General features: G+C 59.0%; 1 protein-coding gene across 5 annotated transcripts in view; it reads right to left on the reverse strand.

The window, feature by feature from the left end:
• The window catches only part of MYO18A (myosin XVIIIA), a 95,359-nt gene that overhangs the window by 24,059 nt on the left and 51,518 nt on the right, over positions 1 to 19,782 (reverse strand). For 4 of the 5 annotated variants that reach the window (XM_069540079.1, XM_059997020.2, XM_059997019.2 and 1 more), the window contains exons 7-23: positions 19,601 to 19,743; positions 18,901 to 19,001; positions 17,977 to 18,040; positions 17,619 to 17,763; positions 17,271 to 17,291; positions 15,208 to 15,384; positions 14,899 to 14,989; positions 14,448 to 14,640; positions 13,516 to 13,602; positions 11,355 to 11,496; positions 11,034 to 11,193; positions 10,640 to 10,826; positions 10,074 to 10,317; positions 7,610 to 7,719; positions 4,386 to 4,451; positions 1,203 to 1,331; positions 349 to 492 (exon numbers count right to left, since the gene is read on the reverse strand). In XM_069540079.1, the coding sequence (XP_069396180.1) occupies positions 349 to 492; positions 1,203 to 1,331; positions 4,386 to 4,451; positions 7,610 to 7,719; positions 10,074 to 10,317; positions 10,640 to 10,826; positions 11,034 to 11,193; positions 11,355 to 11,496; positions 13,516 to 13,602; positions 14,448 to 14,640; positions 14,899 to 14,989; positions 15,208 to 15,384; positions 17,271 to 17,291; positions 17,619 to 17,763; positions 17,977 to 18,040; positions 18,901 to 19,001; positions 19,601 to 19,743 (2,204 nt within the window). The remainder of the gene's footprint in view (positions 1 to 348; positions 493 to 1,202; positions 1,332 to 4,385; positions 4,452 to 7,609; positions 7,720 to 10,073; positions 10,318 to 10,639; positions 10,827 to 11,033; positions 11,194 to 11,354; positions 11,497 to 13,515; positions 13,603 to 14,447; positions 14,641 to 14,898; positions 14,990 to 15,207; positions 15,385 to 17,270; positions 17,292 to 17,618; positions 17,764 to 17,976; positions 18,041 to 18,900; positions 19,002 to 19,600; positions 19,744 to 19,782) is intronic. The other variant, XM_069540078.1, reaches the window with a different exon arrangement.

The raw sequence follows: 19,782 nt of genomic DNA on the forward strand, positions 1-19,782 counted from the left end.
GGAGAGGTTGGGGCCCAGGAGCTGCACCCTTGGGGTGAATGAAGCTGGTGAAGCTTGGGCCGGGACACGAGGGCACTGGAAGCCACTGCCTCCCTGGGGCTCCATCCCTAGACCCTTCCCCGTATGCTGAGGATGCTTGAGGTCTTATCCTAAGAGGATACCTAGGGGCTCAGCCAGCACCCCAGAGGGACGCCTTCTGTTTGCTGGGCATAGTTCAAGGATACCAGCTCTCTGGACTAAACAAAGGAGCACTTGGGAGCCCAAGACAAGCTGGCAAAACTCTTGCCCACGTGGATCAACTACAGCCCTTCCCTCCCAGCAGCGTGGCTTTCCCAGGCTGTTACGTACGTCTTTGTTCCGGATCTGCTCCTCTGACAGCTGTACCTCAATGAGGGGTCGCACCGTGGTGAAGAGCTTCCACCAGGGCCAGTCCTTCACCCCTTTGTTCTTCTTGATGTTCTTCTGCACACAGCGAATGGCCAGGTCTTGGATCTAAGTTGGGGTGGGGCGTGGCACACAGCAGGCTCTCAGTCCTGAGCCCACCAGGACCCTCCCCACCACCAGCTCAGCTGTTGGGCTGCTCCTCTGGCCAACTGACCCCGAGTCAAACACTCCCTAAGCCACCCCTTGCCCCCAGCCTCCCTCCGTTCCTTAGAGAGTGGGAGGCAGACAGCCCGGCCCTGGGAGCACCGCACTGGGCGCTAACCGCTCCGCCCTCATTAGGAATAACTTTGTCTGCTTTATTTGCTGCCTGATTATTTCCAGCACCCTGGCCGAGATGTGCTCTAAAACCTAATCTTGCTGAAACACAAGAGTCGGAGGTACTGGCTGTTTTATGGACCTGCTAATAAGAAAAGGAGACGCTGACGCAGCTCCTTAACCCTCACGGAGCAGCCTACGATCCGGAGCCCACCTTTGCCCGGGCCCTGCTCCCCACCACCCTAGCCCTCGGACCAGGCCACACAGCCCCATCGCTGGGTACACGAGCACTGTCACTGGCACCAGGGAGCTGCCCATCCCCTGCCCTGGCCCAGGGCACGCTGCCCCGGGACGTCCAGCCTCTTCTCCCCCAGATAGCGATAACTCACAGCCCCACGACCTCCTGCCCGCACGTTCCCTCGAGTGTCCCTCCCCCACCCCCAGGAGCTCAGCTCTGCCCATCTAGGCTGAGGAGTGGGACGGGGATGGCCCTGCAGCAGCACCTTTTTCTTCTTGAAGTGCTGACGGGCCAGGTAGCCCCTGCAGGCTGCCTGGAACAGGGTCAGGTTCCTGCTGGTTTGTTCATCCCGCTGTTCCTCCAGCCGTGCCAGTGTGCCTGCCCGGAAGAACACCTGTGGAGACGCGGGCCAGGTGAAGGTGGGAGCCTGGGCTGGGGGCAACCCGGTGGAGGAACGAGCAGCTGGCACAGAAAGCCAGCAGGCCCAGAACCTGGCCCTTGGCCTGGGAAGAGCCTGAAAACCCCGGGGTCTACGAGGAGGGAGGAAGAAAGAGGCTGAGGGAGGAGGGCCAGGCTGGGGGCTGGGGAGGCTTTGGAAGGGGAGGAGCAAGGTGGGAAAGAGATGAAAGGAGAGGGAGGCCGGAGGGAAGGTATCTGGGACAAGAAGGACGTGAAGCGGCGGCCGGTCATATGGGGAGGCGCCCCTCAGCAACACCTATGGTGGCTTCTTCCCCCAGGGCTGCCAGCAGCACTGCCCACGCCCCTGTACCCATGGCCACTGCAGGCCCGCCACGGGCTCCAGCCACCTCTGGCCTCCAGCTGCCTGCGATCAGGCAGATGGTGGTGTATGTGTTTAAGAAGGAAAAGGCCCAGGATGCAGTGTGCAGAGAAGGGGGAGGCCGGGGAGGGGGCCCCTCCTCTGCATCCTCCCAGCTCCGTTTCATGTCGGACTGTCTCCTCTTTCATGTGCCAACACCCTGCCCCCACACCCAGGTTTCATCTCGTGAAAGAGCCAGTGGGGTGGGTGAGGGTTGGCCCAGGCGAGGGACCTGTCACACGGGTTTGGGGGCCGGAGGGCAGGCGTGAGAGGAACCAGCTGGGTGTCCCCACACCCAGCCTTTCCTCTCACTCTTTGGTGCCCTGAGCTGGGACTGGATAAAATGTTCTGTGCTAAGAGAAAAAGAAGAGGGGGAATCGTCAGGTGAAAAAAAGACTAGTATCCTTGCAGAGGGCAAAGGCCATCTAGGTATACACCACCTCCACCTTGCCCAGAAGACAGAAAATTCCCTTTTGTGGGGCAAAGAGAAGATGTGAACTCCACGGGAAACATTCAGAACCGATAGGCACGGTGTCCCCAGGCCTCCCTCCAGGGAAGAAGTGGGGAGAGAGCCCGCACTTTCTGCTGAGAAAGCTCCGCCTCTGGCAAGAACCTAGTTCCCCGAGGCTGGCCTGGGAGAAAGCCAGCTCAGTCCTCTGCAACACGCAGGGCTGAGCGCCTGGGATCTCCAGTGGGTCTCGAGCCCTACCTGAGCCTCTGTTTCCCACGATGCGTGAGCCTGAGATTCCACAGGGGGTGTGAGAGACCCAAGTCCCCCGAGAGGGTGGGCCAACATGCTAGTGGTCAGTCTGACTAGGCAGACGTGAGGTGTCAGGGAGGGGGATGGAGAAAGGCCCAGAAATACACTGAGAAGCGAAAGGATGGTCTGGAGTCTAGAGCAGTGAGCCTCAAACCTCTCTCAACCTCTGTACATTTGTGGGGTTGAGTCTTTTTGAGTATTAGGTGACATCTCAGGGCCGTCTCTCCCCGTGAAACACACCTATCCGTACACGTTTTACAAACATCAGGAAGCTCTCAGACACCCAAGCTTCCCTGCCTGAACCCTCAGGGTCCGGTGGGTTCAGGTTGAGACCCCCTTTCGTCTGAAGCAATGGGACACACACACAGGGAATCCTCACTCACCAGCCAGTACTAACCACAGCCCAGAAGCCCTGACACTTCTCTCCCAAACCAGATGTCAGCAAGCATCTGACTTTGCCCCTAATTCTGCTCTGAGCGTGAGTGGGCCCTGGGGTTCTCCTGTTTCAGCCAGGCACCTGGGATGATGCAGAGAGTCGGAGAGGGCAGCTGGGAAGAGGACCAGTCTGTGCAGGCCTTCTTCTACCCAAGACATACCTTGGAGGAGGTGCCAGCCCCAGGGCCAGCCAGCAGCGGCTCAGCCTGCCAGAGTTGACAGGAGCCCACCCAGGGAGAGAGCAAGAGGCTGCAGTGAAAAATCTGACTGCAGGCCTCCCAGGGAGGAAGCTCAGCTGGCCGCTCCTGAGCTTAGAGACAGGTGGGGAGGAGGCGAGCAAGAAGGTGAACCAGACAACGGCAGAGACCAAAACCAGAAAGATGACACGGAAAGAGGCTGGGACCACAGAAGGCACAGAGGACAAGGAAAGAAGCAGAAAATAACAGATCTGAAACCACGGAACAGAGACCAGCACGGACAGCCACAGCCCAAAGGAAAAGGATACGCCAGGGACAGCACAGACGAAGACAGAGGCAGGGGACAGGAAACGGATCCCCAGTGAGCGAGGGGGCAGAGGAACCAAAACCATGACTCAGAAGCAACGCAGGGAGAACAGAGCTGACAAGCAGTACGCAAGGCTTTTTTGCGAGCACCCCCTTCCACCTCATACTCCCACGCGTTCCTTCCCTCTCTGCTGACAGACAGACAGTCCAGAACCCTCCCGGTGGCTCCCAACTGCTCTCCGTCCCACCTTGGCCCTTGAAGCACAAACGTGGATGCCACCTGTCAAGCCTCCCAGTCTCGGGAGAGAGGGGTGTCCAGGCTCCCTGCCCCGCGGGAGGGGCGCTCGGCTGGCCCTCTGGTATGGAGCGACGCGGCAGACTGGCACCTGGGGCCGGGTGTGCCTGCCTTTTGTGCACGACGTTCCATTCAGGTGAGGAATTCGGCCTGTTGGACGGGTGGTGGCGGCACAGCCTCACCAAGCCCTGCTTGCTCTCTGGGACCCTGGCAGCCCCAGACGACTCACCCAAGGAGGCTCTGCCTTCCCGCCTCTCCCAGCTCTCCCTTCCGTCTTCCCCATTCCCCACACCAGGACTCAGGCCAATTCTGGGCCACCTTCTGACCCACTCCCTCCTGACATCACAGAGGTGTTCCGTGCACTGAACAAGACAGTTATTCAGAGGGAGGGAGAGTCAAGTTTGCTGCAGCTGGAGTATTCTACTTCCTGGCCCCCAGCCCTGAAGGGGGCAGCTTGAGAGGAAGGGCAGCCCCAGAGTGGCTGGGGGGGAAGGGGGCTGGCGGGGGCAAGACCCAGCAGGGGCCCCAGGAGACTCCTGAAGTTGGACTGAGCAGGGAGAGCAGGAGGGGAGGGGCAGCCACGTGGACAAGTGTGACCAGAGAGTGAGAGCGACTGCCTTCCTGTAGGGACAACTCACCCGGCTCAGGCCCATGCAGCAGCTGCTCTGCTCCAGGTCCAAGGACTCCAGCAGCTCCTCCACCGCCTACAGAGAGATGCCTCTGTCAGGGAGCCCACCCGGGGACTCCCCACCTCCACGCAGGGCTTCTCCCAGTCCCTCAGCCCTTCCCGTCCTCCGTTCAGTCCGCTCTTTATTCAGCGAGCACGTTCGGTGGCTTCTGCAGCGTCAGGCCCCTTGCTGGATTCCGGGGATATAAAGATGACTGCGAGAGGAACACGCTATCTTGTTGGGGAGCGAGACAAGAAAATTGGTGAAGTACACAGAGGAGGAGGCATCTAAGCCAGACAAGGGAGCTGTGGAAGGCACTCGGAGGAGGTGTTGCTTGTGCCGTCTTTAGATACAAGTAAGAATTAGCCAAAGTAGGGGTGAGGGCATTTCAGGCAGAGGTACTAGCATGCGCAAAGGCCTGAAAGCATAAGGCAGCAGGGAGCGCCGAGGAAACTCCAAGTAGTTCAGTATAACTGGAGGGTGGGGCGGGCAGCAGTTAAGGGGCGAGTAGATAGGTGGGCAGGGGCAAAGGACGTGAGCCTGTGTGCTCCGAGAGCCCCTGGAGGGTTCTCTCGGGGAGGGGCACGGTCAGATGTGCTCTTGATAGAAATCCCACTGGCACATGAGTGGAGGATGCAAGGACCCCTTAGGCAGGAATCCATAGGAGAGAAGGCTAGAGCCTGACCCAAAGGGAGGAGAGGAGGTGGAGATGCGAGAGACCTTAAGGAGATGAAGCCTTGCCCGATGTGGGGGGGTGGGGGTTAGACGAGAGGGAGGAAGCTAGGGACACATGGAGGTTTCTGACTTGTGTAGTAATTAGTTACTGGTGCCATTCTACAAGGTAGGCAATACAAGAGACAGAGTAGGTTTGGGAGGAGATATAATCAGTTTGGTGTGAGCGTGCAGAGTTTGAGGTACTATAAGGGCGTACAGGTAGAGCAGCCCAGAAAGCAGCTAGATGGAAATGCACGTCTGGCGTGGGAGGGAGGCCTGGGCTAGAGGCATTGATCTGGGAGTCATCAATATATATGCGGTAATTGAAGTGATGGGCATGAATGAGGTCGCCCAGGAAGAGGGTGTGGAATAGAAAACAGAAAACGGCCAAGGAGGGAGTCTTAGAGAAGAGAGAGACCTTTACTTCAGGGGGGTGTGAAAGACGGGAAGCTTAGAGGGACCGAGAAAGAAAGAACAGAGAGACAAGGGGAAAACCAGGAGTGGCATCAAAGAAGCTGAGCAGAGAATGTTTCAAAAAGAACAGAGCTGTCAACAGTCATGCAAGAAGTGCAGAAAAGTGCCCATTAGCTCTGGTAACATGGAGGGCTTGGGAGGACAAGACCGGTCCCCAGTGTCAGGGGTGGCAACCAGGCAGCTACCGGTGGAGGAATGAATGGCAGTGGAGCAAGGGCAGCAAGAGGAGACTAAGTGTCGATGGTGCAGGGCACGAGGGAGGGTTGATGGAAGGCTCCTTTCTGAACGTAATGTCTGTGGTACGTTTCTCCACTGAGAGAAGAGCCGGCAGAGGAGAGGCCGGAGGAACAGGAGAGAGAGAAGACGTATCGCTGATGGAGCAGGTCTCCAGAGAGGCCAAAGGGAATTGGTTCCAAAGCACGGGAAGAAGGGACCGGACAAGGGGAGGGAGGATACTTCTCCCACCCAGACAGGAGGGCTGGGGAAGAAGGAGGCACCTGGAGAGGAGTGTACAAAGGCAGGAGGAAGTTGGAGCCTCGATTTTATCAGCGTTTGGAGGCAAGGTCGACCGCTGGGAAGGTGCAGTGGGGGAGGATTTGAGGAGAAAGACAGAGAATGGAATAGCAGAGAAGGAGCTCGGAACAGGGGCCAGGTAAGGATGGAACACGTGGAAAATGGGGCCCAAGGGTCCAGTGAGCCTGGAGACCATGGACCTATAGGAATTCAAGTCCCTGCAGTTGTATAAATTTCTCCCACAGCCCTTTGGGAGCCCCAAGCCAAGGAGAGCAGACGTCCAAAGGCGGCCCTTCAGGGCTGGGATTGAGCAGGGAAGGTGCTATGGGAAGCTCAGGAGAGCTGAGGGTGAGGAAGGCCGAGTGACCGGAGGGCAGGACCACGGCGTCGAGACTGAGAGGAAAAGGAAGTGAAGTCAGAAGGGAATGGACAGAGCAGAGAAAATGGAGTGGGGTCCAGAAATGAGCGGTGATGATGGAGTCATAGAGCCAGTGTCCTGAGGAAGGGGTCAGACGCACAGGTAGGAGGCTGTGGTGAGAGATTTCAGGAGCGGAGAATTTCCAGGGATGATGAGGTGCTGGGTGTAGCCATGAGGGGGAGGTGGGAATGGAGGTCAAGGGTGAGAGAGAAGGGGGTGTGGGGGGGTCATCTATAGCCACACCAAGGTCACCCTGCACCCTGGCAGGTCCCGGATGGAGAGGGTAGGGAGAAGGTCTTTGAGGCCTCCATCAGTGTGGGTCTGTGACTCGGGGGGCAGCAGGAGGCAGGGGGCTTCCTGCCCTGTCCTGCACAGCATTCTCTCTTTGAGGAGAGCCGTCCTAAGGCCTGAGATGCCTTCCAAGTCAGGCTGAGTGCCTGAGGCCAGAGCACAGTGCAGGAGGGTTCCTCGGCTCAAGGAGCCCTTTGGCTCTCTGAGGAGTTGCCTCCGGGGGTCAAGGTGACAGCAGAGAACGGCAGGGAGACATCCCTTCACACAGCCAGGAACTCACCAACCTGGTTGACAAGGGGCCTGCCCTGGGAGCCTTAGGCTCACCCTGGCACCAGGAAGGTGCGGCCACATCCGTCTTCCTCCAAGGAGGGATGCCTGCCCCTCCCCTGGACAGCTTCCTGCTGAAGGAACTAGGCCCTGGTGTGGAGGTCAAGGCCGAGGGGCCCGGGTGCTACCAGTGGGGCACCCAAAACACTCGTTCTAATCTGCCACCTGGGAGGCTCTTGGGTGACTGTCTGGCTCACCGGAGAGCAGACACCCTCAGCTCGGGCCATTAAAGCGGGTGGCTCTTCTGTGATTCCTACAGGCCGTCCGTGCCCCGGGCTGCCTTCCCCCCACCGCCACAGCCTGGCTGCCATGTGTCCCTGGCCTGGCCCTGGTTGGGCAAAACCAGGCACCTGACCCAGGGCCAGCCTGGCTCTCTCTAGGGGAGGAAGGGCAGCTGCCTGGAGGGGTCTGAGCAGAGGGAGGAGGGTCTGGCGGGGCCGAGGGGACCCAGACCTACCCGCTTTTCATCCACCACAATGTAGTTGCGCCCGTGTTTCTTGGTCAGGTGCGGGGCCAGGACGTCGAAGCGGCGGCGGAACTCAGAAAACACCATGTGGTCAGGGTAACCTAGGGAGAGAGCGGCCCGGAGCCAGGCCCGTCAGCCTCGCCTGCTCCCAGAGCCCCCAACAACCACTGGTGCCCAGGCAGAGTCACCTGAAAGGGAAGAGACTGCGGGGGGAGGAGAGCCCACGGTCAAGGTCGCCCCGGGAAAGGAGAGTGGAGAGGAGGGAGGCAGGGGCGACGGACAGGAGGCGGGAGGACAACCAGGCTGCCCCACGCTGGGACTGCGGGGATTAAACAGGGAACAGGTTCTTTTAGAAGGAAGCAACTTCCTTGTCGGTGAGGATGCAAACGGGGGACGGCTGACCACCTGGAAGGAATGCTATGGAGGTAAGAGCCTGGATGACCCCTAAGATGCTTTCTAGCCTCCAGGTCTATGACTCCGTGATAACCCAGAGAAGGATGTCTTGAGGACTTAATAAGGAAAAAAAAAAAAAAAGGAAATAGGGCATCGGAGAATAGCAGAGAGGAGAAGTGCAAGGGCTTAGGGTTGGAATCCTGCCCTGGTTCTTGCTATCATGTGACCTTGGACCAGTCACTCAACCTCTCCGAGTCTCGGTTTCCTCGTCTGTAAATGGGGGCCCTACCACTTACCCCACATGGTAGTCATGGTGCTTAAATGGGAAAATGTGTAGAAAGCACAGGTTGGCTCACTTGGTGGGTGTTCAGAAAGGGCTCCCTTCCTGCCACCTTCCTGACCTTGGGCCCTAGGCCCAAGGTGACCAAAAAGGCTTGTAGATTCCCTTTCCCTAAAGAGTGTTACCTCTAACAGAGATTCCCTACTGTCTGGGCTTGAGGCTGGGGCAAGGTCAGGATTGTGGCTAGCGAGAGGTTACCCTGAGGCACCCCGAGGACACCAGAGCCCACGGCAGTGGACCAAGAGACCCACTCCTATGGAATCACAGAATTTCAAGCCAAAAAGAGGTCTTACACTGGATATAACTCAGCCTCCAGACGTGGAAACTGAGGCCTGAGAGGGGGAGTGACTGGCTTGCTCAGGGTCACGAAGCCTGCGGCTGGAGGCAGAGCTGGACTCCAAACCCAGGCTCCTGACAGCCCGTCGGGGGCTCGCTCCACCTCAGCGGCCTAGCTGGCTCTGGGAAGCCCTCCAACTGCGAGATGGGGCTGACGCATGTGCCTGATGATTGAAACAGGAGGCGGGGGCCACTGAGGGGCCAAGACAAAGTGAGCTATTGATTGTATCTGAATTGCAATTAAATTGATGGGCCAGGATAGCAGGTCCGGATGCCTGGCATCTTAATTAATCATCAGCGCCATCGATGGTGGCTGGGGGCTGGGGGAGGAGAGGGGGTCTGCTGCGGCTGGCCTCATCGATCTGCTTGTCTGAGTAAAGCACATTGATTTTGGTTCAGAGCGGTAACAATCTGGTTTTGAAATAATAAACAGCAACTCCTTACCAAGACGTGGGGACAGATCGATGATTTATTTAGAGCAGGGCTGGGAGCCCGTTTCCTAGCTTTGGCTGCTAAGGAAGTGACGGTGCCCCTGTGGAATGCCTCCAGGGGACCTGGCTGTGGGTCGGTGGGAGCCTGCATGCTCTTCTAGCTACGGGAGAAAAGGGCAGAAACCTGGCGATTCATAACTTTTCAGGCAAACGAAACCCTACTCAGAAACTGGTCTGTTTCGGTCAAATCCTGCTCTGCCACTCACGCGCTGTGTGACCTTGGGCAAACTACTTAACCTCTCTGAGCCTCAGTCACCTCATCTGGGGATGATACTAGTACCTACATCTCATGAAGTTGTTGGGAGGATTAAATGAGTTACTGTGTGGGACGAGTTTAGAATAGTGTCTGGTATACCGTAAATGCTCTAAGGATGTTAACCACTATTGTTATCGTCCTGTCTGGCCCCTCGTCCAGATGGGTCCGTAAAAAGGGTCTGTCTGACCTTTCTTGGGAATTCTAAGTTCTTCAGAAAGATTTAACACTTCATTTCTCATTGCAGGGCTGGCCCACTCTTAGAGGCAGTTGCTCCACAAGGACACTGAGTCTGCTGCTGTGGGCAGAGCTGACCTGTCAAAACCAGGGAAGGCGGGAGGAGGGAGCTGTGGGAACAGGGCATGTGGGCTGGGCAGGGGAGGGGATGAGGAGGGCTGGAATGTGGAAGGGAGAGGATGGTCAGCAGGCTGGCAAGAAAAAGAGAAAGGAACAGACTGGGCTGGAGAGATGCACGGAGAGACCCCCAGAGGAGGCAGCAGCAGAGATGAGGGGGATCTAGGGCCAGTCGGAGATGGGGGGGAGCAGCACCCCTCCAGCCCCACAGGCCCTGTTAGGGAGGTGGGGAGGGGCAGGGGCAGCTCTAGGAGGGAGAGGTAGGAGTTGAGAGGGAAGGGGCCCCACCTTGGCGGTACATGCGCACGGCATCAAGCAGGCGGGAGCCTCGAAGCTGGGCGCGGAGCAGGGGCACGTCCAGCTGCAGGAGTCCGGCCTCGCAGTGGTCTCCCGGGGGCAGGTCCAGCTCACTGCTGCAGCTGACTCTGCGGGAGTGGGCAGAACGGGGCTCCCCCGCCCAGCCCTCTGCCACAGGCAGGAAGCAATGCACGAAATGCAGCTTTGACTTCTTGATGGTGTCAATGAGGGCGTCCTGCCAAAGGGGAAGGGACAGCCTTCAGTGGGCTCTGACAGCCCGAGCCAAGAGACCAGGGACTGGCGCCAGCGTCTCCACTCTGTGCAGGATGGCAGGTGTCCGACCCCTGGCTGGGCAGGACATGCTAAGCCTGGACAACCCTGCTCGTACTAGGCCCGGGGGGCCACACACAGCGGGTAGCACTGCAAGAGGACCCCATCAGCAGCAATCAAGGTGAGTGGGCTGCCGAGTGGGCACTGGTGACCGGAGCGTGCCCAGAAGGCCCCGGCCCCCTGCCAGCGGTCGGGAAGCGCCCCAGGGCCTGCACTGGCACACTCACCACCTGCAGCCTAATCTGGATGCACAGGGACTTCTTCTTGACGGCCGCCATCCCTGTGGTGAAGGTCTTCCGCATGCTGGTGGCCCGGCGCAGCGCCAACTGCGAGCCGCCCTCCAGGCCCGCAATGGAGCCTGAGAGCACCGTGGCGCTGCCCGCCCGGCCCAGAAACAGGTTGCTGATGATTTTTCTGCCAGAGGAGGAAAAGGAGGGAAAGAAGTCATATTCAGGCAGCAGTAGAGGCCGTTCCTCTTCCCAGCTCCTAGGTCACCGTGGCCGGGGGCCTGGGCTATCTGGGCTGGGGCCGCACGTCTCACACCCGACAGAGACACTACAGAGAAACCCTCAAACAGCAGGAAGAGAAAACCGGGGTGGGTGGACGGAGTGGTGTTCTTACTTCTGGGAGTCCTGCAGGAGCCGGGGGGCGTTCTGGGTGGCCGGGTTCTGCTTGGTGTAGCTCAGCCAACCGGCCGTGTTGTACTCTACCCAGTTGGTGCAACGGCTGTGGCCCAGGAGAAAATGGTGCGCTTTGCTGCTGCGCAGGAGGGGGCTTTGGCCTGAGGGCGGGGCAAGCAAGGTTCAGGTCATCAGGGCACAGGTCCCCCAAAAGCCCATGGACTCAGTGAGCCCTCCAGGCAGTGCCAACTAGACTCATATATACATAAATGGGTTCTCAGGAGAGGAAGCAGAGGAGCTGCCCTCCAGGGGTACCACCTACCTTTTCGGTCACCTTCCTGGGGGCCATAGTAGGAGAAAAGGCGCTCCAGGAGGTCGTCCTCAGTGGCCCCTGGCACCAGCACCTCCTCTTCCAACAACCATAGCAGGCCCTTCGCCTCATCCGTGTGGGCCAGCGAGCGAACCTATGCAGAAGGAAAGAAATCCCGCAGTGTCACATGGAGCAGTGTGAAGGGGGCTAGGACCTGTGGTCCCGACCGCACACCATAAACATGCTACCCAGATACACACGCTACAGCTCCTGCCACTCATGGCTGACATTCTGTGGAGCAGGTGGCCAGCAAGGAGAAAGAGGGGCCAGAAAGAGATCAGAGAGAGAAGCCCACAGCACAATATGATTCCTAGGACCTGTGTCCTAAGTCCCCAAAGACTGAAGGCTTCTTATTGACGCCCAGAGCCTCTCCTCCATCCTCAACCCCTTGGAGATCAGGGGGGCTTGGGTGAGCCCCGCGTTGCCCTCACTCTCTGGGCATCACCTCCCACACAGATGAAAGGAGATGAGGTCTTTAAGGCCCTGAGCACAGGGCATGGCCCAAAGGAAGCTGTCAACAAGAGACAGTGATTAATCCTGGTTCCCCGCCCGAGAGGGAAGAACCCAGAGAGGGCTCGAGCACTGCAGGTGGGGTCACTACAGGGTCCTAAACTCAAGTGCCAAAAGCCTAAGACAGCTGACTTCATGGCTGTGGCAGCCAACATGGGCAGAGCTGGGGCGCCTGGAGAGCAGGTGGCCCCTCTGAAGGGAACAGCCACCACTCAGGAGCAGCCAACCACTGTCCCGGAAGAACGGTGGCCTAGTGTCGGCAAATCCTCCAGCTTTTCAAGAGAAGGTGGAAATACTGAATTCTGGTTTCTAATTCCCCATGCAAGCCAAACAACCAAGGGTGAAGGTGCCTTTTTTACGGAATTCCCAGGTCTTCCTTGGGCAAGGAGGACTCTGGCCTGGCCTCTAGGGACTGGGGACAAGAGAAGTAAGAGAAGTACCCTTTTCCCTCTCTGGCCTAAGCTGCCCAAGGGAGTCTGTGTGCTGACCAGGAGGACACAGAAGGTGGCCGAGGACCGATGGGCAACTAAGGCCCCCGAGCAGCTGGAGCTGTACGGCAGGAACGAGCAAGAAGCCACTGGATGGTGAGTGGCAGGCTGGGCACTGAGGGGCCCCCGTGCCCAGACCCATCAGAAAGGGGAGAGCAAAGGAGGGAAGGGATGGCCAAGCCCCATTCAAACACACTGTCTGACCCACCGCTGCTGCTAAGCCAGCCGGGTCAGCTTGCCCACACCTCCTGGGAATGGCAGAGGCTCTCGAGGGAGGCCTTGGCAGGGGCCTAGGTGTCAGGAAGAAAAGCCAGCTTCCCTGGGGAGATGTGGGACTTGGGCACTTTAAGCCCTTGTCCCAGGGGGATGCTCGCTCTCCCGAGGCCCCACCCCCTGGGCCAGGGCCTTCCCGCAGGGAGGCAGGAGAGAGAGGTGGGACTCAAAGCAGAGGAGGGAGATCAGCAGCCTGGCAAAAATGCCAATTCTCCAATAAAGCGCCTCATGCAGCTTCCCTAATTGAAGACAATGGCCAAATGCCAGGCGCTCGCCAGGCAGCCAGTCCCCCAGGCAGCAAGGTGCCCAAGACACTTGCCCAAAGGGTGACAAGGCCCGTCCCCAGACTGAGCGGCGAGGACTCACACCCACACAGCCCCTCAGTGGGCATTTTATATCTGGGTACTGTTTCTGTGTTTGGGTGAATGCCACCTCCTCGCCCTGCTCTGCTAGGCTGCACTGGTCCTCCGCTTGGGGACGATGGGAGGGGATGACTGTGTCCTCTGGGTCCAGCCAGGCCCTCACCACTGAGGAGGTGGTAACAGGGCTCCTGGCAGACACACTGGAGGCACGGCTGGGACAGGGCCTGAGCTCAGACACCCATGGCTGGTGCTCCCCACTGCACCAGGGCAGAAGGAAGTACCACCTTCCCGGCCAGACTGGCTGGCAGCTGAGCAAAAGGGCGCACAGCTCGGAAGCGCTTGGTGTCTGGGCCTGACTGCTGGGCCCCCCAGCCCATAGTGTCCCCACGCAGCAGCAGCTCATATGGGGAGGGCTCTACCAAGGGACAGAAATGGGAAGGGCAAGAAAGGGCCAGCCCAGGCCCTCCCTGGAATTCCTACCAGGGACTGATGGGAGGCCTGGTCCACGGCGGCCACAGAGTCACCTGTGGCTGGCTCCAAGTCGTCAAACGCCAGCTCGATGTTCTCCTAGGAGGGAAGGTGGGGAGGTAGTGAGCACAGGGCCGTGTGTGGAGTGCAGCCCTAGAAGCAGGCCAGGTGGGGACGCTGGGGTCAGCAAGTCCAATGTCCCATCCGAGCAGGAGCTCCCCTCCAACAGCCCGACTGACAGATGCTCACCACCTCTCAAGGCACCGCATTGTGTCTTCGGACAGCTAACCTTCTCCTAACCTCCTTTTACAGCGAGCTAAAGTCACGTACACACTCCTGTTACTCCCACCTGCTGATCAGGCTGCGTGGAGTTAGCCCACTCTCGATTTCACACACTCATCCTTGAAATACTTGAAGACAACTGTCATTTTCCTCCTGAATCTTCTCTCACCCAAGATAAATATTCTCCCCAGCTCGTTCAGCTCACCTCCACTTGAGGTAGGATTTCCAGATCCATCCGGGACACCCTTTTATGGGGGCAGGGGGGCTAAGTAATCAGTCACTATACCAACAGCTCAGGAGACAGGGAAGGCCAGGCCCGACACACGTGGAGGCAGGAACTGCACGGTGGCGGTTCACAGGGCCTAGGCAGGTGCCTTGAAGGTGGGCAGAGAGGGGCTCCCAGGGACCCTGAATGCATCTTGGGCTTCTTGGAGAGCAAACTCTCCATAAAGAAAGAACGTAGCCTGGGCAGGAAAAGCGGCCTGCTCCAGAGACCACAGGGGGACATAAATGTCAGAGAGTGAAGGGCTGGGAAGGGAGCAGCCAGAAGGGAAGGGGTACCTTGCTGCATCCACAGATGCCTCCCCCCACCGCACTGAGGGTGCCAAGGCCAGAAGGTGAGCCTGGGGGCGTTAGGCGGCAGGGGCAAGGTCAAGTGCTACCTCCTTGTATCTTTCCAACTCCTGCACAAAGGTGCGCTCGTGGAAGAGCCTCTGCAGCCGGTCCTGGGTGTAGTTGTGGCACAGCTCCTCAAAGGAGGCCCCGCGGGCCGACCCACCCTGCTCAGGGTTCTGGAAGCCGGGAGTGTCCACAATCATCATAGAGCAGAGTGAGTGCTGGCTGGACTTGAGAGCCCTTCACAGGGAGAGCCTGGGTCAGAGCTGCCCAGGGCAGTGCCCCCGGTGCCCAGGTAGCTCACTCCACCCCCATCCCCATCCCTACCCAGGTGCCCAGGACCCGTGGGGAGGACGTGCCTCTCCTGCCTGCAGGGACAGTGAGCCCTCTGCTGGTGGAGGATGGCTCTGCCTCGGCAATCACACAAGCCCAAAGGCATCAACCCCACCTTCGTCAAGGCAGCAAGATGAGAGCTCCTAGGCCCTGCCTGGCACTCACCTGTTCACCAGGGAGATGAGAAGCGTGAAGAGCTCGCTGTAGAGGCCGGACGCCATGCCCTCCAAGCACTCCAGTGCACTCAGTTTGGGGCCTGTGGGCAGGAGGGTCAGTTCTATCTCCAGGTCCCTGGGACTCCCCACCTGGGTGTGCTCCCTACCCACCCAGGCCAAGGCAGCATGGGGCCCTGGGGCTGGGCCTCTCCCTCTAATGGGAGCATCTATTCACCTCAGGAGTTTGCCCACCCCAGAGATGGCAACGAGCCCAGGAAGAGGCCTCCAATCACATCCAGCAGCCAAGGGGCTCGGGTACCTGTGCCGTCCCCCAGGCTGCTCTCCTCGGGACCCTGGCGGAAGGAGGTGGAGCGCTGCAGGGTGCCGCCCTGGTGCTGGTGCTTGAAGATGGCCGAGGAGAGCTCTTCCAGGCTGCAGCCCAGCAGGTACGCGGCCTTCTGGGCCCACTCGTGGCGGGCAAACTGCCTGCGCCCAGCTATGGGGTAGAAAAAAGGACCTGACGTCGTGGGTCTTCCTCCTTAGACTGTTTGCTGACCACTGTGCCCTTCAGCTCCCTTGCGCCCATAGCACTAGGGAGCAGGCATCTTCCAGAGGGAAAAAAACGAGCCCTGATGACACCAGCAGGGCTTCAGGCAAAACAGGGAGAGCCAGCAGCTGCCAGCGCTTCCTGTGTCCCTTGGGGTTGGAGAGAACGAGCAGGTCCTAAAAGAGGAGGTAACTCCACACTGCGGCCACCAGAGGGCTCCCAATCAGCTGCAAAAACCCCTTTAGAGGGCTTGGCTCCAGGCGCCAACGTGGGGAAGGACAGAGCATGAGCCAGCCCACCTAGGATGAACACAGAACTGCCTGTGCCTGGTGGGGGAGTATCAGGAGAGCACTGGCGTCTCCCCCTTCCTTGAACGCATTAGGACCCTCCCGAATGCGTCCGCCAGGCGAGACCGCAAACATCCACGGTGGCCCAACAGTGGAGAGGCGAGAAAAAACTGCGGGGGAGAGGGAACAGCCCACGCGGGCAGACGCGCCTCAGCCGACACGTGTCTAATCGCGGCAATTAGGGAAAGCTAACAAGAAACAAGGTTTTACCTTCGGCAGCTTCTGTAAGGCAAAGGACCAGCATGCAGCATGCAAAGAAAAACAGCATGTTAGCAAACAGTCATCAGCTGAGCCTGCCAGGCCCAGTGGAAGGGCCCGTGGGGGTGGGGCTTTGGAAAGATGAGCAGGAGAGAAAACACAACCCCATTCAGACTCAGAAACACAAAAACACACACGCGTGCGCGCGCACACTCACAGCCTCAAAGGAGTATGTTTATGGATGTGATCACACTGACACACAAGGGAAGAGACCTGCAAAGACTTTCTATCACACACACATGTGCACACACACACACACCCCCCCCGCCGAAAATACTGGAAGCTCTGAGGAGGTAACAGACACTGCTCAACAAGGTCCACGTACTGACGCACCCAGAGCTCTCCACCTGCAGGCAGCGCTGAGTAGGGTTACAGGAAACCTGCACTGTTACCTCCTTGGAGTGAAAGAACTTCCTCAAGACACAGCCACACAGCCACCCACCTGCCCACCTACAAGTGTGGAGACAACTTCTTTAACTCAGAGTCTGCTTCCTCTTTGGCAGGGATGTAACCTGCTGGGATCATAAGGAACCTAACACCCAGACGCATGTTCCCCCATGCACCCGCCCACCCTCCCACCCACCAGCGCTTCCTCACTCCTGCTGACAGCCTGGGGCCCTTCACATCCCAGAGGAAGATGAAGCCAATGCCCAAGGTGCTGTTCAGAAGCAGCATCCCTTTCCCTAAACCGGAGGAGAAAGGGGTGAAGAGGAGCTCAGAGCACCTGACCGTCAATGGAATCTCAGAGGAAGGCAAAGGAGCTCTTCCAAGCCAGACCAAGCTCCAGCCCTTCACAAGACCCCAAGCACTGATGCTGAAGCTGCAGCCCATTCAATACCACGGTGCCTGCTGCCCCCTAGTGGCCTCTACCCTGACATGCAAGAGGAAGAGGCACCTACTACCAAACCAGTGGAGAGAAGGGAAGACTGAGGGAAAACTGGCCTTGGGAAGCCCCAGGAAGCAACATACCCTTCCCCACATAAGCCCCATGGAGGGCATCCTGAGAGATTCCAGGATCTGAATGCAAAACAGGTAGAAGCAGCTATTCCTGGGACTCTGAGAAGCCCCACTGCCAGTAAGCACCCTCTCCACCCTCAACCCTGGGGCTTCTCCCAGGCCAGTGTCCTCTGCTATGATAGAACAAGCCCAGCCCCCAGAGAGAGCCCAGGGCAAGCACCAAGAGGGGGCAAGGTGGCCCCTACACCCCAGGACGGGGTCAAGGTCAGTTACCCGCTTGCTCCTCGGGGGCCTCTGTCAGAAAGGGAACAAGAAGGAGAGTTATTCCAGGGGGACTGCTCTGAATTCGTGCCCTTCTCTTTCCTCTCAGCCTCCAACCCCCAAGCCCCCTGCTCTTCACAGCGCGCCCGGTCACTGCCACCTCAGTCCAGGCCTCTGACCATCCTTAGCAGAGATGCTTCTCCGGGGGTTTGGAGACTTCTGCTCTGATGAAGGGGACGGGGAAGAGGCACAAGCCAAAGAGGGGTGTCTGATGACAGGTGAGTCTGCGCTGGGCCAGGACAAACTGGGAGTGGACTGGGCCCCCACCAGCTCTCCCAGGTGACCCGCTAGGTCCGTTACCTTTGGTGGCGCCTGCAGCCCCCAGGTGGTAGATGGCAGCCAGGATGAGCCAGCAGGCTTTCTGCTCGTCGGGGGAGATGCCCAGCACCTTCATGGCCGCCTGGAGCTTGCTGAACTGCTGAGCCGCCTTCTGCTTCTCCTCAGGCTGCAGCGACAGATGGGCACACTGGCAGCAGATCTCAGAGGGGCTGTCCCTCTGGTATCTCTCATGCTGCTGGAGCATCAGGGCGGCCAAGCTAGAGGACAGCCGCCCGGCCTGGGCTGGGCTCCTGCTACTCCCATGAGGCAGTCCAGGACATTCCAAGCTTCTCCGACCCCAAGGCCCAGGGCTGCCCACCCGTCCCCAGAGGCCCCTCACCTTGGCCAGTGGTACAATCCCAAACACATTGTTCTCTGCCAAGTGGTTCAAGTGGAGCTCTGTCCTAGGGGTACAAACGAGGCATCAGCACAGCGCTTGGTCCCCACGCCAAGTCCATCTCCCTGCCGGGCTGGAGACAGAGACTCCGCTTCCAGACTCAGTTCTGTCTGCCCATCATGCCCTCCTGTCAGGCCAGCTGCTATGGCCTTTCCTAATTGGCCTGGACACCAGGCCAGAGCACTGGCCTCCCTAGGACAGGTCACAGACAGGCCCTGGTGAGAGTGTCCAGACAGACCCCTGGAAGAGAGCAGGCAATCTGCCTGAAGGGTGAGTCCAGCCAGGACTGAGACTGTGCCCTCAGTGACAAGGAGAGCTCAAGACAACAGTGCCCTGGGCTGCTTGCTCAGCCTTATCATTTATCCTCTTCTCAGTGGACACAGACAGCAAGCCCGAAGGTCTAAGGGAGGAGCCTGGCGGAGGAGCCAACGTGGATGCAGGGAGGCCAGCATAGAGGGCACTGGAAAAGGCTCGGGCTTTTGGCCCCTGTGTGGACTCAAACACCTGCTCAGCCCCATACTAGCTGTGTAACTGCGGGCAAGCCTCTGACCACCTGCATCTCGGTGTGCTTTCCTCTCCAGATCTGGCTTCCCAGGAGCACAGATCCTAGCTAGGCCCTGGGAACGCTGAAGGGTCAATGGTGCCCCTCACATACAGCCAGGTCCCCCATGCCCAGGGCCAGGGAGCTCCCGCCGGGCAGGGCCTATGGCTCATTCATCTCGCCATCCCCAGGGCCTAGCTCAGAGCCTAACACATGGCAGGCGTGAAATAAACAACCGGCATGGGATGCAATCAACTGGCAAAGCCCAGGAGCGGTCAGTGGTGGGAGCCCAGAGCACCCTCCTTGTTCCCTCTGTCCCGTCTCACCTGAGGGTACCATCCCCGCAGGCCAGCAGGTAGTAGAAGATATTGAACGTGGCCTCACCGGCTGGGCGTCGTGCCACACGCAGCTTCTCCAGAAGCATCGTCTGTGGCACAGCATAGAGGGTATGTGGGCAAGGAGGCAGTGCCAGGCCAAGCTTCTCCCACCCACACCAGAAAGAACCAGGCCCATGGGAGCGAGCGGCTGCATCTGATTCTCCAGGTGCTCAACCAGCGGCCAGATCACCTCATGGTCAAACCTGGGGCAGACACCAGAGCCAGGGAAGAACACAGGCCCTGCCACCCCGCCCAGCCTCCAGGCACAGTCTTCCTGGGGAGCTGGACACTTTGTGGTGAGAGACTTCATTAGCATGGAAGGGAATCAGCCTCAGCTGGGCCTTACTTTACTGACAGGCCAGTCCTGCCTGGGTGAATCAGCCTGAGAGAAACCCCCGAGCAGGGGCCAGGGCCCCAACTAGGGTGTGGGCAACCCCAGGACGGGCAGGAAGCTGAGCCGTGCCCCATCCAGGGCAGGAGGCACAGGGGGCAGAATGTGGAGGCTCAGGGCAAAGTAGGCCAGCCCTGCCGGGCCCAGGGTCCATTTCGTTAGGGAAGAATCCCAGGAAAATGAGGTGCAGGGGAGAGTCTGATTTCTAGGGCGTGAAATCAGGCAGCCAATCTCTTACCACCCTGAGTGTCCCCTCACCTGAATGGAGGCTGAGGCCACCTGGCCGGCTTGGTCAAAGTCCAGGGAGAGGATCTGGGAGAAGCGGGTGGCGTTGCCGTTCATGATGGTGGGGCTGTTCCCAAAGGCTTCCAGGAGGGTGTACAGAGCCTGCCACTTGTCCACTGCAGAAGACAGGCCCAGGGCCCATCAGGAAAGCCACG

Source organism: Delphinus delphis, chromosome 19 (genome assembly GCF_949987515.2).
Source record: "Delphinus delphis chromosome 19, mDelDel1.2, whole genome shotgun sequence".
NCBI classification, from domain to species: Eukaryota; Metazoa; Chordata; class Mammalia; order Artiodactyla; family Delphinidae; genus Delphinus; species Delphinus delphis.